Here is a 15,509-nt window from a genome sequence, read left to right on the forward strand (position 1 = left end):
ACCTAGTGGCGGGAGGAAAAAATCCTTAAATAAGAGACACGGGGGAATGATTAATGGACTTCAGTGTCTGTACACTAATGCGCAAAGCATGGGAAATAAACAAGATGAGCTTGAGCTCTTGGTACAGCAAACTAAATATGACATAATAGGCATCACTGAAACCTGGTGGGATAAGTCCCACGATTGGAATGTAATAATGGAGGGATACAATCTGTTTCAGAGAAACAGACCAGACAAGAAAGGAGGAGGAGTGGTGTTATATGTCAGGGATGTGTATACCTGTGAAGAGATCCAAGATTTAGAACCTCAAAGCCAAAGTGAGAGCATTTGGGTCAAAATTAAGGGAGAGAAGAATAACAGAGACCTCATTGTGGGAGTTTACTATAGATCCCCAAGCCAAACGGAGGACATAGATGATGCCTTCCTGGAACAGATGGCCAAGCATGCAAAAGGAAGGGAGATAGTAGTAATGGGGGACTTCAATTACCCGGATATTTGTTGGATGTCAAACTCAGCCAAGAGCATAAGGTCAAACAGATTCCTCACTGGCCTTGCAGACAACTTCATTGTCCAGAAAGTGGGAGAAGCAACAAGAGGAACAGCCATTTTAGATCTGGTCCTAACCAATGTTGAGGACCTGGTTAGTGGGGTAGAAGTGGAAGGATCATTAGGCGCGAGTGATCATGCTCTTCTGAAGTTTACTATACAGCGGAAAGGAGCAGCCAAGCATACTAGGACTCAATTTCTTGACTTTAAGAAAGCCGACTTCATAAAACCTAGGGAAGTGCTGGGTGAGATCCCATGGACAGTAATACTAAAAGGAAAGGGAGTTCATGATGGCTGGGAGTTTGTTAAGAGGGAGATAGTAAAAGCACAACTTCAGGCAATACCAATGAGACGGAAACATGGAAGGTGCCTAAAGAAGCCAGGGTGGCTATCTAAAGAACTTTTAACTGAGTTAAGATTAAAAAAGGATGTGTACAAAAAATGGAAAAGGGGGGAAACCACCAAAGAGGAATTCAAACAAATAGCCAGCACATGTAGGCACAAAGTCAGAAAAGCTAAAGCACAGAATGAACTCAGGCTTGCCAGGGAGGTTAAAAGCAACAAAAAAGGCTTTTATGGGTATGTTCGTAGGAAAAGGAAGAACAAAGAAACAGTGGGGTCACTCAGAGGAGAAGATGGTGAAATGCAAACAGGGGACACAGAAAGGGCTGAACTCCTCAATGCCTTCTTTGCCTCAGTCTTCTCCGATAAAGAAAACAATGCCCGACCTGAAAGAATTTGGAGCAAATGATTCAGCAGAGGAAACACAGCCCAGAATAACTAAGGCGATAGTACAAGAATACTTGGCTAGTTTAGATGTATTCAAGTCTCCAGGGCCAGATGAACTGCATCCAAGAGTATTAAAAGAACTGGCAGATGTGATCTCAGAACCACTGGCAGTCATCTTTGAGAATTCCTGGAGAACAGGCGAAGTCCCGGCAGACTGGAGGAGGGCAAATGTTGTCCCTATTTTCAAAAAGGGGAAAAGAGAGGACCCAAATAATTACCGCCCAGTCAGTCTGACATCAATACCAGGGAAGATTCTGGAGCAGATCATTAAGCAAACAGTCTGTGAGCACCTAGAAAGGAATGCTGTGATCACCAATAGTCAGCATGGATTTCTGAAAAATAAGTCATGTCAGACTAACCTGATCTCGTTTTTTGACAGAATTACAAGCCTGGTAGATGAAGGGAACGCAGTGGATGTAGCCTACCTTGATTTCAGCAAGGCATTTGACAAGGTGCCCCATGATATTCTTGTAAAGAAGCTGGTAAAATGCGGTCTTGACTATGCTACCACTCAGTGGATTTGTAACTGGCTGACTGACCGAACCCAAAGGGTGCTCATCAATGGTTCCTCTTCATCCTGGAGAAGAGTGACTAGTGGGGTGCCACAGGGTTCTGTCTTGGGCCCGGTCTTATTCAACATCTTTATCAACGACTTGGATGATGGACTCAAGGGCATCCTGATCAAATTTGCAGATGACACCAAACTGGGGGGTGGGGGTGGCTAACACCCCAGAGGACAGGATCACACTTCAAAATGACCTTGACAGATTAGAGAACTGGGCCAAAACAAACAAGATGAACTTTAACAGGGAGAAATGTAAAGTATTGCACTTGGGCAAAAAAAAATGAGAGGCACAAATACAAGACACCTGGCTTGAGAGCAGTACATGTGAAAAGGATCTAGGAGTCTTGGTTGACCACAAACTTGACATGAGCCAACAGTGTGATGCGGCAGCTAAAAAAGCCAATGCAATTCTGGGCTGCATCAATAGGAGTATAGCATCTAGATCAAGGGAAGTAATAGTGCCACTGTATTCTGCTCTGGTCAGACCTCACCTGGAGTACTGTGTCCAGTTCTGGGCACCACAGTTCAAGAAGGACACTGACAAACTGGAACGGGTCCAGAGGAGGGCAACCAAAATGGCCAAAGGCCTGGAAATGATGCCTTATGAGGAACGGCTAAGGGAGTTCGGCATGTTTAGCCTCGAGAAGAGGAGTTTAAGGGGTGATATGATAGCCATGTTCAAATATATAAAAGGATGTCATATAGAGGAGGGAGAAAGGTTGTTTTCTGCTGCTCCAGAGAAGCGGACACGGAGCAATGGATCCAAACTACAAGAAAGAAGATTCCACCTAAACATTAGGAAGAACTTCCTGACAGTAAGAGCTGTTTGACAGTGGAATTTGCTGCCAAGGAGTGTGGTAGAGTCTCCGTCTTTGGAGGTCTTTAAGCAGAGGCTTGACAACCATATGTCAGGAGTGCTCTGATGGTGTTTCCTGCTTGGCAGGGGGTTGGACTCGATGGCCCTTGTGGTCTATTCCAACTCTATGATTCTCTGATTCTACTATTAAAAATACATTGATTGACAATTATGAAATTATTGTGAGGTTTAATAACTTAACTGTTTCAATAATAATAATAATAATAATAATAATAATAATAATAATAATAATCTTTATTATGTTATGTGGTCCAACGACCCATAAAATGGGTTCAAAATAAAATAGATTCATACAGACAACCCCCCAGAGAAGGGAGACCGAAGCGTTATTTGTTTAGTGATGGGTATGTTGATCTTTGATTTGTATGACTACTGAAAGAAAATTTGCCACGGCCTCTGTGATATCATTGGACTTGTTGTCCAGAAGATATTTGATATAGTAGGCTTCAGATTGACCCAGCCGATTTGCCAATAGTTGTTTAATCTATAGTTCCCTAGCTTGATCATATCGTCCGCAATGCAATAAAATATGCCTCATGCAGTCGACGTCCTGAGAGTGCACACAGATCCTATTTTGATAAAGGATACCTCTCAGTCTGGAGGCAGTGAGAGATTTTACTTTCTTGGGCTCCATGATCACTGCAGATGGTGACAGCAGCCACGAAATTAAAAGACGCCTGCTTCTTAGGAGAAAAGCAATGACAAACCAACATCCCAGGCGGAGGAAGCCTGGGAACGTGGGATTCGGCTGACACCAGGAGCGCCCCCCCTACTCACAGGGAAACCCTTTTTCGGGGTTCCGAAGTGACGTGGGGTGAGTGGCGCGGTGTTTTGAATTGACCGCTACTTTTACGGAGTGAAGCCGCACAGCCGTTGCCGGAGAGCGCTGACTTTTTCCTGTGGACAATTGGACTCTAAACAAGTACCCGTGAGTAAAACGGAAAATTGGATTAAGAAATATTTTAATTTGGCACTGAAGCGGGAAGGTTCAAAACAGGAAGTCCGCCTTCCACTTTTGTAAATAGACTGAAGCAAAAATTTGCAACCTAAAGTCTGGAAAGTCGTATATAAAAGACTAAATTTCCTTCAGTTACAACCATCAAAACCCCTCTTGGAAGCAGGAGAAAAAGGGGGGGGGGATTTTGATTGTTCAAGCCTGCAGGAGAGAGAGTAAAGAAAGATAAATTTCCACCGTCTCAAACCTGGGAACGGGGTGTCAGAGACAGAAATTTTTGAGGAAGTTCATTGACTGTGAATGGAACGTCTTTTGACAGATAGTTAAAAAAGAGAAACAAATTGATTCCAATGCTGCCTTTTGCACTCAAAAGATACAAAATATTTGGAAAATGAAAGTAATTTTCTTTTGTTGGACCTGCTTTCAAAAGATGGATACAAATAGAAATTGTCTCCTCTAGAGGGAGCTTGTTAAATTGTTGCTGGAGTTGATCTGGGGATTTCACAGCTGCGAGATTAGGATCGTGAGACCAGACTCTGACCTTGTATAAAAATGTATTTAGAAGAAGTTTTGGTGCTTGCTTTTTGCAAGACAAGTGCTTTGTTGGAGCAGATGCATGAGAAGATGGATTTGATGACTGTTGCAGTCAAAAACGTTGGACAAACGGCTAATACTCATATAGAAACCATTCAGGAATCAACCCAGGAATCTGTTTTGACAGGGCAAGTGCAAGTGCAGAAGATAATGGAGGAGGTTGCTGTTGAACCTCAAGTAACACAAATGAAGAGACCCGAGGCCCTGCAGGAGCATAAGCCGCTGTTCTTGAAGATTGAATCTGGAGTGGGCCAGGGGGGGTCTGGAGTTGTGGGGGCTTTTAATTTTGAAGGGCCTTTGAAACATGCTTTTAAATACTTTTTGGACTACAGTGCGGACTGTGGGGAATGGGCTGACCTGTTGAGGGGATATGGAGATATTCTTGGGTTGGAGTCCCCCCGAGACCTATTCCCCAATGAGAAAGGAAAGAAATTAAGGAATAGATCAACAGAAGACAAGGTAAAGTGTAGGTATAAACAAGAAGAAGATCTGCAGAAGGGACATGGAAGAGACTTAAGAGCCTCGGACATAAGATTACCAGGTTGATGGACTAGATGGAATGGACAGTAAGGACTGACATAACCCGAGACCAGGAAGAAGAGACGTTGGATGAAGATTGGAAGAAAGCTTTTTAAAAAAATTATTTTGAGAATTAGTGTAAAATTAATGAGTATTAGGAAAAATTGTTGGAATGAAACTATTTGGCTTTAGTAGAAATGATATAAGGAGTTATGTATAAATAAGTATTAAGTTTTAAGCTTTAAGGTATTTTATGGTAATATAAGGTTAAAATAAATTAAGGTAAATTGAATGACAGAACATAGTGAAAGATAGCAAGGATTTGTTGAGTGAATTAATATGTTAGATCGTTAAGATAAATTACTTAACAAAAATTGAGAAAGATGGAAAGGATTTGCTGAAACAATTAACTAAACTAGAATACAAAAAGGGAGGTGTGAGGAGGTCGATGAAACAAGCAAATGAAAGATAAAGAAATGGAATATTGGATGTGTGTTTTTTATTGTTGTATTGTTGTATTGGTTTTTATGTTTTTTATATATTTTTTTTGTAATGTATGTCTTGTTGAATTTTTTGTTGTTTTCTTTTCTCTTTTTTCTGTAATCTTTAAACTTCTAATAAATATCATTTTAAAAAAAGAAAAAAAGAAAAGCAATGACAAACCTAGACAGCATCTTAAAAAGTAGAGACATCACCTTGCCAGCAAAGGTCTGTATAGTAAAAGCTATGGTTTTCCAAGTAGCAATGTATGGAAGTGAGAGCTGAACCATAAAGAAGGCTGATTGCCAAAGAATGGATGCTTTTGAATTATGGTGCTGGAGGAGACTCTTGAGAGTCCCATGGACTGCAAGAAGATCACACCTATCCATTCTGAAGGAAATCAGCCCTGAGTGCTCACTGGAAGGACAGATCCTGAAGCTGAGGCTCCAAGACTTTGGCCACCTCATGAGAAGAGAAGACTCCCTGGAAAAGACCCTGATGTTGGGAAAGAAGGAGCGCACAAGGAGAAGAGGATGACAGAGGACGAGATGGTTGGATAGTGTTCTCGAAGCTACCAGCATGAGTTGGACCAAACTGCGGGAGGCAGTGGAGGACAGAGGTGCCTGGCGTGCTCTGGTCCAGGGGGTCACGAAGAGTCGGACACAACTAAACAACAACAACAACAACAACAACAACACCTCCTCTCAGTCTGGCGCTTAACACTTCTGATGGGAATACATTTAATCTGGCTTTGGTGAAAAGACGCCGGTATGTTGGTACAGACAAATTTCTAAGACATGCAGGTGTCTGAAACTCGAACCCATAGTGAATTCCTACTTCTAATGGGCCACAGATAACATGAGATTGAGATCGGAGATCACTATGTGATATGTCCCAGAGGCTTTGCCTCAGAGATTCAAAGGCAGTATCATAGCCCAGATGGTACAGGAGAGAAGGTGGCATACCAAGCCAAGTGGCTTTTCTAACCATCATTTTCATCTATGAGCTGGCAAACTCCTCGTTGTTTAGGTATGGAAGGTATGGGAGCCCTTCCCTAGGCCAAAGACACAGATCTTGAGCTAGTATCTCAGGCCAGCCCACCATGCTTTAGTTGATAGAGGACATTCACCTGTTTTGAAAAATAGTATTGCATTTGGAACACAATTTGGACCGGAGAAACTTTACCTGGAAGCCATTGAACGAGGAGAATGAGCCATTGAACCAGGCGTTTGAGGCGTAGAGGAGTTGAGAGGCAGATTTTGCATTAAATACCTTAATGGCTGATGGAACATAATGGCCTCCCCTTGTATAAAAGAATTGAAGTATAGCCAGTTTGCTTACCTCTGCCTTTTGATAGGCGGTCTGCCAATGATGTTTCAAGGACTTGGAATAATGGAACAGAAGCCCTAGGTACCGGAAGAATTTGGTCTGCTCTAGTTTGTGACCGTCCAGTACCCATTTACTTAGGGAGAATCTCTTCTCAAACACCAGGACTTTAGATTTTTCATAACTGATGGATAACCCATTACCAGAGCAGTAGTCTCAGAATTTCCTTAGTTGATAGTTCAGGCCAGGTCTGGTTCGGGAGAGGATGGCCGCATCATCCGCATACAACAAGAGAGGCGTCTTTCTCGTCCCTATTTTTGGAACATGGCCATCAGGGTCCATTAAGCTTGCCTCTAAGTCATTCAGAAACGAACTGAACAAAGTAGGGGCCAAAATGCATCCCTGTCTCACTCCCCTGGCCATCTCAATACAGTCTGAGACCTGGCCCTGCAACCCACACCTAACCTGCAAATTGCTTCCACAGTGCAGGGCTTTAGTAAGATATAGGAGACATTTATCCTTCAGTGCTAGATGCAACTTGGCCCATAGTTGGAATCTGGGGATGGAGTCAAAAGGCAGATTTCAGGTCCATAAAGGCCACAAAGTGTTTTCCCTGTCGAGGTCTGGTGTACTTCTCGGCTAGGAGGGACAGCATTAGACAGTGGTCTGATGTTGAGTGGTTCTTGCAGAAAGCTGCCTGAGCTTCAGATAGTATGTTATAGTCATTTAGGAAAGTCAGTTTATTACAGAGAAAGCAGCTGTCTTACTGCAAAAGAATTTCAGAAAGAGACTTAAAAGAGAAGTGGCTGAATTACAACTTATTACTAAACTGAAAACTATGGAGAGACCTCATCTGAATAGAGATATTGGATTCCTGTCTCATTGCATATGCTAAAGCTATTTTTGATCATCTGAATACCATCCCTTGCTTTTTCCTGCAGGACTAATTGCAGTCATTCACAGTCGCCAACAGGTTGACCATACTCATACTACTACCCTTCGGAGAAAAACCTCGCCCCACCCTCCCTCTATATATAAGGGTCTGGGGGCTCCCCTCCCGCTATATATAAGGGCCTGGGGACTTCCGCTTCAATATATCTGAAGAAGTCATCCCCTCAATATGGACAAGCAGAAGAAGGTTTCCTTGTTGAAATAATAAAATCCTTTATTTACAGAAAGGTTCGACCTTGCTGGCATCCTCTCAATGTGGACAAGCAGAGAAAGGTTTCCATTTTGGGAACCGTAAAATCACCCATCTCCTACTACCCTTCGGAGAAATACCCCACCCATCCCTCTATATATAAGTGTCAGGGACTTCTGTTTCCGTGTATCAGAAGAAGGGGGCCTACCCACGAAAGCTTTGACCCAGAACAAACTGAGTTGGTCTCTTAAGGTGCTGCTGAACCATTATTTTATTTTTATTTTTTTATTTTGACTGCGTCCCACCAATGCAGCTACCCACCTGAATCTAGATGTATGCTGGTGGACAGTGTCTGGTGTCGTGTTTGTTATTATTATTTATTATTTCTTGTATTTCTACACCGCCCCATATCTCTCGGGGCGCTTCACATTAAAAACCACTTGCATAAAACCAACACGAAAACCAGATTATCAGTTGTACAATTTAAACATGTTGTGTGTTGCCTTACTTGTCTACTCAAATTCAGCCGCAGCACATGGCTAATTATTGTTAATAGTAGAATGTCACCCGAAATTTACAATTTCCAAATAATGTACTGTACCTTTCAATTTTCTTACACTGTTCTTGAGGTTATTGACAGGTGTGTCAAATAAATAATTATCAGTTCTATACATCAGTTTTATCAGCATCAGCTAGCTACACTGGTTAGTGAGCTCTGTCCTACAAGTATTATATTTACATGTATGGATATCCTTAAAAAATTACTTGGTACGTATTCCTTATTTATTGTTTATTTGTTATTTAATATGCAGGGGACGCGGGTGGCGCTGTGGGTAAAAGCCTCAGCGCCTAGGGCTTGCCGATCGTCAGGTTCGCATCCCCACGGTGGGGTGCGCTCCCATTGCTCGGTCCCAGTGCCTGCCAACCTAGCAGTTCGAAAGCACCCCCGGGTGCAAGTAGATAAATAGGGACCACTTACCAGCGGGAAGGTAAACGGCGTTTCCGTGTGCGGCTCTGGCTCGCCAGATGCAGCTTGTCACGCTGGCCACGTGACCTAGAAGTGTCTGCGGACAGCGCTGGCCCCCGGCCTCTTAAGTGAGATGGGCACACAACCCTAGAGTCGGACACGACTGGCCCGTATGGGCAGGGGTACCTTTACCTTTTATGCAGGTTGCTTCAGCACTGTTTAAAATGTCAACTCATTACGTTGGTGATGGACCAATATATCTATATATCAAATCTGGCAGCACAACGCAATTTGAAACTATAAAGTCACAGGCTGGTTACTTAAAGCCTATTTTTTAAATAAATTTCTTTCTTGTGGAAATTTCTCAGTTATCATTTAAAGACGTGTGTTGCATTCCTCATCTATGCAGATATAAATTGGCATTTCGGATGTTACATAACTTGTCATTATTTGTGTTTTATTTTCTGCAGATGATAGCATTTATTTTCAACTTTATATTGATGTTATTAGTGTTGCCCAGAAAATACTGCACCATGTAGATTTGCTTATTAAAGAGCAGACTCATTTAACAGAGGTTCATTTGATAACCCGCTTGGGCACAGAGTCCATCTTCAGTGAAATTCCTCTGGCGGTTAAAAATATTATGGTGTTTTCTTTTCGGGATGAAATCTTGTGAAAGGCTACTCTTTGTAAGGATTGGGGGGAGGGTTTCCTATACAGCATTATAATCAGGGTGGATTTGATTTAAATCAAACTGATTCAACTCACGATTTAAATTCCTTGATTTGAATCACTAGTCAGGAAGGCTTGATTTAAAACTTTTTTTCTTTCTTTTTTTACAGAAAGGTTCAACCTTGCAGGCAACCTCTAAATATGGACAAGCAGAGGAAGGTTTCCTTTTGGGAATAATAAAATCCCTTTTTTTACAGAAAGGGTTAACCTTGCTGGCATCCTCTTCATATTGACAAACAGAGGAAGGTTTCCTTTTTGGAATCATAAATCTTCAGAGGAGTTTTTACAGTTATATAAAAAATGACTGATTTAGTTACACCATTAGAAACAATTATGAAATTACGGTGAGGTTTAATAAGTTAACTATTTCTATTTGGACAACTTTTCTGCAGTACTTTATTGGAAGGAGAAAAATAATCATTTCCTTCATAACAATTTAAACCATTTATTTCACTAAAGGAATAACATTATAGCACATGTATCCATGTTTGTTAACTGATGTGGTTAATTAAATTTTTTTAAACACACCTTAGACCAGCGAGGGCAAAGTTTGGCCATGCCTGATCTAGAACAGTGGTGGCTCCACTTGGCCCTCCAGCTGCCGTGGGACTACAACTCCCATCATCCCTGACCACTGGTCCTGTGAGCTAGGGATGATGGGAGTTGTAGTTCCCAAAGAGCTGGAGGGCCAAATTTGGCCATGCCTGCCTTAGACTGAATTTTAGCACTTTAAAAAAAATCCTTGTTTCCTTGATGAATAGCCTTTGAGCTATAATGTAACCGAAATAGAAAACTATCTTTAGAAAGATTTTTCCTTCAAAAGCATTTTATTTTTAAAATCCGATTTAAATAATTAAAAATCATTGATTTTTATCCACCCTGATTATAATCTTGAAAACACAATATAGTAGCTTTAAAGTCATTCACCTTGTCACCTCGGAAGTTTCCCCGTTCCTGGAAAGACCATAATCCGGCTTTGATTTTAGCAGGAGGAGCCAGAGTCCAATCAACTGCATCCGTCCCAGCGCTCTTGGTCCCATCAAAAGGAAAGGTAAGTGCAGAGGTGGAGGAAGGGGGGGCAGTGGAGGCGGGGCGCCCCGGGTGTCACCACTGACGGTGTGGTGACAAATTGCCGGGCGGCCCTTGTTGTGGGGCCTGCAGCCCGCCCGAGCCGCACATCTCTCCTGCTCTAGATCAGGCATGGCCCAACTTGGCCCTCCAGCTGTTTTGGGACTGCATCCCTAGCTCACAGGACCAGTGGTCAGTCCCAAGACAGCTGGAGGGCCAAGTTGGCCTAGGCCTGCTCTTTTCTCTGCCAAGCTTGTGACTTCCCTCCATCCCTTCAACTGGTTTTTTTCTTTTCAGATCTTTATGTCGCCCTTTAAATTAGCATTTTCTGACCTTAATATCCTTGTAGCCAACTCTTATCTCTTTGGCCAGATTTTTTGCAGTACATTTTTAGAATAATTGTTCATATACCAAATAAATTTACTCCAGTCTCTTCGAAATTTTTGGTTGTCTTGGTTCCGGATTCTACCAGTCAGCTTGGCCAATTCTGCATAGTCCAGGCATGGCCAAACTCAGCCCTCCAGATGTTTTTGGCCTACAACTCCCATTGTCCCTAGCTAACAGGCCCAGTGGTCAGGGATTATGGGAATTGTAGTCCCAAAACATCTGGAGGGCAGTTTGCCTATGCCTGGACTACAACTCCCATCATCCCTAGCTCTCAGGACTTGTGGTCAGGGATGATGGGAGTTGCAGTCCCCAAGCAGCTGGAGGGTTGAGTTTGGCCCCCTCTGGCTTAGTCCGCCATCTTCATTCTGCCACTCCTCAATCGTTGGTAACTCTGGCAGTTTCCACCTCTTGGCTAATAAACCATCTGAAACAAATCTGCTTAATTTCAATAGGTGAAATGGAAACCGAAAGCCAGCCCAAGAGACTTTTCCAAGGAACCACCAACATGCTTTCTCCTGACGCGACACACCTTTCTGACCTCAGCTCATGGTAAAATTAATCTTAATAATACATATACTACTCATCAATGCCCAGAAATGGTTCGCTGTATCTTTTGATGCTCTAGCATTCCAAAATAGTTCCTACCCAGGGTGGATAAAAACCAATGATTTTTTTATTAAAAAGTTTTTTTTTAAATTTGATTTTTAAAAAATTTAAATCAGATTTTAAAATTTAATTTGGAATTTTAAAATAAAATGCTTTGGGGGGCGGGAATCTTTCTAAAGATAGTTTTCTGTTGAAGTGACATATGTCCATGGATCAGGGTGGCTAAAAATCAAGGATTTTTTAAAAAAATAAAAAAATCGTATTCTTGAAAAAATTTAATCAGATTTTTTTTCTTCAATTAGATTTTTTTGATTTAAATCAGATTTTTAAAACAAAATGCTTTTGAAGGAAAAATCTTTCTAAAGATTTTTTATTTAAGTGGCTTTCTAGTCCACGCATAGGCAAATTCTGGCCTTTGACCACTAGTCCTGTTAGCTAGGGATGATGGGAGTTGTAGTCCCAAAACAACTGGAGGGCCGAGTTTGCCTATGCCTGTTCTAGTCCAAAGGCTATTCATCAGGAAATAAGGATGTGGTTAAAGTTTTTCATGTGTGCTAAAAAATCACTCATTTTTTATATAACTGTAAAAACTATTCTGAAAATTTATGATTTCAGAAAGGAAACCTTCCTCTGGTTGTCAGTATTAAGAGGATGGCAGCAAGGTTGAACCTTTCTATTTAAAAAAATGACTTAAATCAAGCCTTACTGATGAGTGATTGAAATAAAGTCTGACTGATGAGGGATTTATATCTATTTGATTTGTATCATATCCACCCTGCCACAAACACTCCCCCAGCCCGTAAACTGTAAAAGCTTCTCTGTAAATTGATGATTCCAAAAAGGAAACCTTCCTACAATGGTCCATATTAAGAGAATGCCAGCATGACTGAACCTTTCTGTAAATAAAAAGGATTTTAAATCAAGCCTTACTGACAAGTGATTTGAATTGTGATTTCAACCGACTTGATAGCAATAAATGATAGTACCCAATCCACCCGGGTGGGTACTGACCTGAAGAAGTGTGCAGATACATACCGTATTTTTTGCTCCATAAGACACTTTTTTCCTCCTAAAAAGTAAGGGGAAATGTCTGTGCGCCTTATGGAGCGAATACGTGGTCCCTGGAGCTGAATTGCCCAGGGTCAAAAAGCAGATCTTTTTTTGAAAGAGGGAAGGGGGTGTTGAAAGGAAGCAGCTGATTGGTAAGCGATCGGGGAAAGAGATAAGGGACACGATAAAGGAGGCTGCCTGGGAGGGGGGATCCTCAGGATTTTTGTATTGGGCCACCCCAAATTCACCGTCAGATCACCTAACATGTCCATGGCTACAGCCTGCACCAAAAAAATCACGCACCCACTGTTTTGTGGGGCCGCAATGGTGCAAAAACGTGGTTACAAAGCACAGATCCACATGGATTCTCAGGATTTTTGCAATGGGCTACCCCAAACTCACCGTCAAATCACATGTCTGTGGCCATTGCATGGACCACAAAACTCATACATCCACTGTTTCGTTCAGAATTTTTTTTTCTTGTTTTCCTCCTCTAAAAACTAGGTGTGTCTTATGGTCTGGTGCGTCTTATGGAGCGAAAAATACGGCAACTTGGCCCTCCAGCTGTTTTGGGACTACAACACCCATAATCCCCAGCTCACAGGACCAGTGGTCAGGGATGATGGGAATTGTCCCAAACCAGCTGGAGGGCCAGTTTGGTCACCGCTGCATGGTCCAACTTGGCCCTCCAGCTGTTTTGGGACTACAACCCACATCATCCCCACTTCACAGCACTGGTGAGGGATGATGGGAATTGTAGTCCCAAACATAGGAGTTTGCCTATGCCTGCTCTAAGATGCTACTGGCCCATTTTTTATTTTATGTGCCCTGACCGAAGCTTGCGGTTTCCCCTCGTTTCCACAGCCTGCCCTCAGATGCCCTCGACGGTTGCTCCAGCGGCGCCAGCCCCTCCATTGACTCACTGGCCAAAGGCGCCGCCTCTGGCGCCGCAGCAGAATCGCCTGCTGCGCGATCCGAACCTGCTTCCCCATTCATCTTGATGGAAGACCTTTCCCCCAAGTGACTCGCCCTGCCGCCTGCCTGGATGTCCGCCTGTGCCATCCTTTTGCTATACCCGCCTATGGAGAAACCGGCGGCATAAAATCCCCAAGGGCATCCAGATTAGGAGTGCAGAGTGTGAAACACCCACGTCAACCCTCCTCAGCAACGTCTCCAGGCGATTTTAATCCTCCTTTTAATGGACGTGTCAGGCCCTGGCGCTGCCTGGCTTGCCGGTTTCCCTTTTAATTCTTTTGCTAACGTCTGCTCGGTTTTCCTTTTAACTACAAATTATTTTGCGAACATATCCTTGGATCGGGACTTTCCTTTCAAAGAAATGACACCCACATTTCCTGGAATTCCCGGAAAAGCATCCAATTTATATTCGCATTAAAAATGTCGGTGGGAAACCGGTCACCGTCGCAATCCCTTGTTCCGAAGGTAAGAATGGAGCTGAAATAAATGAGTTTATTCTAGGTCAGGCCTAGTCAAACTCGGCCTTCCAGCTGTTTGGGGACTACAATTCCCATCATCGCTGACCACTGGTCCTGTTACCTAGGGAGGATGGGTATTGTATTCCCCAAACAGCTGGAGGGCCAAGTTGGGCCACGCCTGATCTAGAGCAGTGGTGGCCCAACTTTGCCCCATCCACTATTTTGGGACCACAATTCCCATCACCCTGACCACTGGTCCCGTTAGCTAGGGAGGATGGGTGTTGTAGGCCAAAACATCTGGAGGGCCAGAGTTTGCCTGTTTCTTGAGATTAATGCTGGTGGAAACTGAGAATCATAGAATCATAGAGTTGGAAGAGACCACAAGGGCCATCGAGTCCAACCCCCTGCCAAGCAGGAAACACCATCAGCACTCCTGACATATGGTTGTCAAGCCTCTGCTTAAAGACCTCCAAAGGAGACAGTAAGTGAGAAGTACACTTAAGTATGGGAAATGTCATTCGGTTTGGGGTGCAAGAAATGATCTATTCCAGGCTTCCTCAACCTCAGCCCTCTAGATGTTTTGAGACTACAAATCCCATCTTCCCTGACCACTGGTCCTGCTAGCTAGGGATCATGGGAGTTGTAGGCCAAAAACATCTGTAGGGCCGAGGTTGAGGAAGTCTGATTTATTCCTCACAAGATCCAATTGGGCTTAATTTCCAAAAAAGGGAAAAAAAGATGCAACCCATTTGTAATCTACTGTGTCACACTATTTATTATTTATAATTCTGTAAAATAATAACAAAAGTCTGGTGATTTATTAGAGTATTTTTTTATGATTGAAGCCCTTTCCCCATGTCCTGCGAGCACTGGCTGGTCTGTATTGATAGGCAACTTTGTCCGCCGGATTTGTGCGATTCCGGTTCCAAATGTTTCTTGTCTTCCGGATTTGGAAAACTTTAATTTCCTTCCTTCCTTCCAAGAAATAGTGCGGAATTTGAAGCGTGATTGTGCTTGTCTGGCTCGAAAAAAGGGCGAAAAAAAGGACATTTGGCTTTCCCCTTCCTGGAATTTTCCTTTGGAAAGCGTTGGTTTGGAATCGGAGTTGGGCCTCTTGTTACCTGTATTCCGGTTTTTGCCTGGGAGAGAGAGTTTCCTCGCCTCCAATAAATGTGCACATTGTAAAATGTCACCCAGGGGTATCTTTATTTTTTTAAATGACTATTTTATCCACATGCACACAAAAACTTTGACCCAGAACAAACTTAGTTGGTCTTTAAGGGGCTACTGGACCGATTTTTTATATATATATTTCAATTTTATCCGCGTGCGAATTGTATTTGTGTAGATAAACTGTGCTGTTTTGGCTGGCCTCCCAGCTGCTGCTAAATAATAAAGAAATCTGATTTAAATCCAACAAATTCGATCTTTTATTATCATCATCATTATTTTTTAAAAATAATAATTTTATTTT

The 15,509-nt window shown here is 42.6% G+C and overlaps 1 protein-coding gene across 4 annotated transcripts in view; it reads left to right on the forward strand.

Annotated features, from left to right (window-relative positions):
* Nucleotides 1–15,509, forward strand: part of PABIR2 (PABIR family member 2) — a 38,322-nt gene that overhangs the window by 15,972 nt on the left and 6,841 nt on the right. Inside the window, exons 8-10 of one of the 4 annotated variants that reach the window (XR_013391291.1) lie at nt 10,478–10,542; nt 11,399–11,495; nt 13,467–14,042. Coding sequence is in view for 3 of the 4 variants with exons in the window: in XM_028715755.2 (XP_028571588.1) it covers nt 10,478–10,542; nt 11,399–11,495; nt 13,467–13,626 (322 nt within the window). In the remaining variant the exon portion in view is untranslated. Of the gene's footprint in view, nt 1–10,477; nt 10,543–11,398; nt 11,496–13,466; nt 15,228–15,509 lie in introns of those variants that run through there. The other 3 variants (XM_028715756.2, XM_028715755.2, XM_077922306.1) reach the window with 3 other exon arrangements.

Source organism: Podarcis muralis, chromosome Z, assembly GCF_964188315.1.
Source record: "Podarcis muralis chromosome Z, rPodMur119.hap1.1, whole genome shotgun sequence".
NCBI classification, from domain to species: Eukaryota; Metazoa; Chordata; class Lepidosauria; order Squamata; family Lacertidae; genus Podarcis; species Podarcis muralis.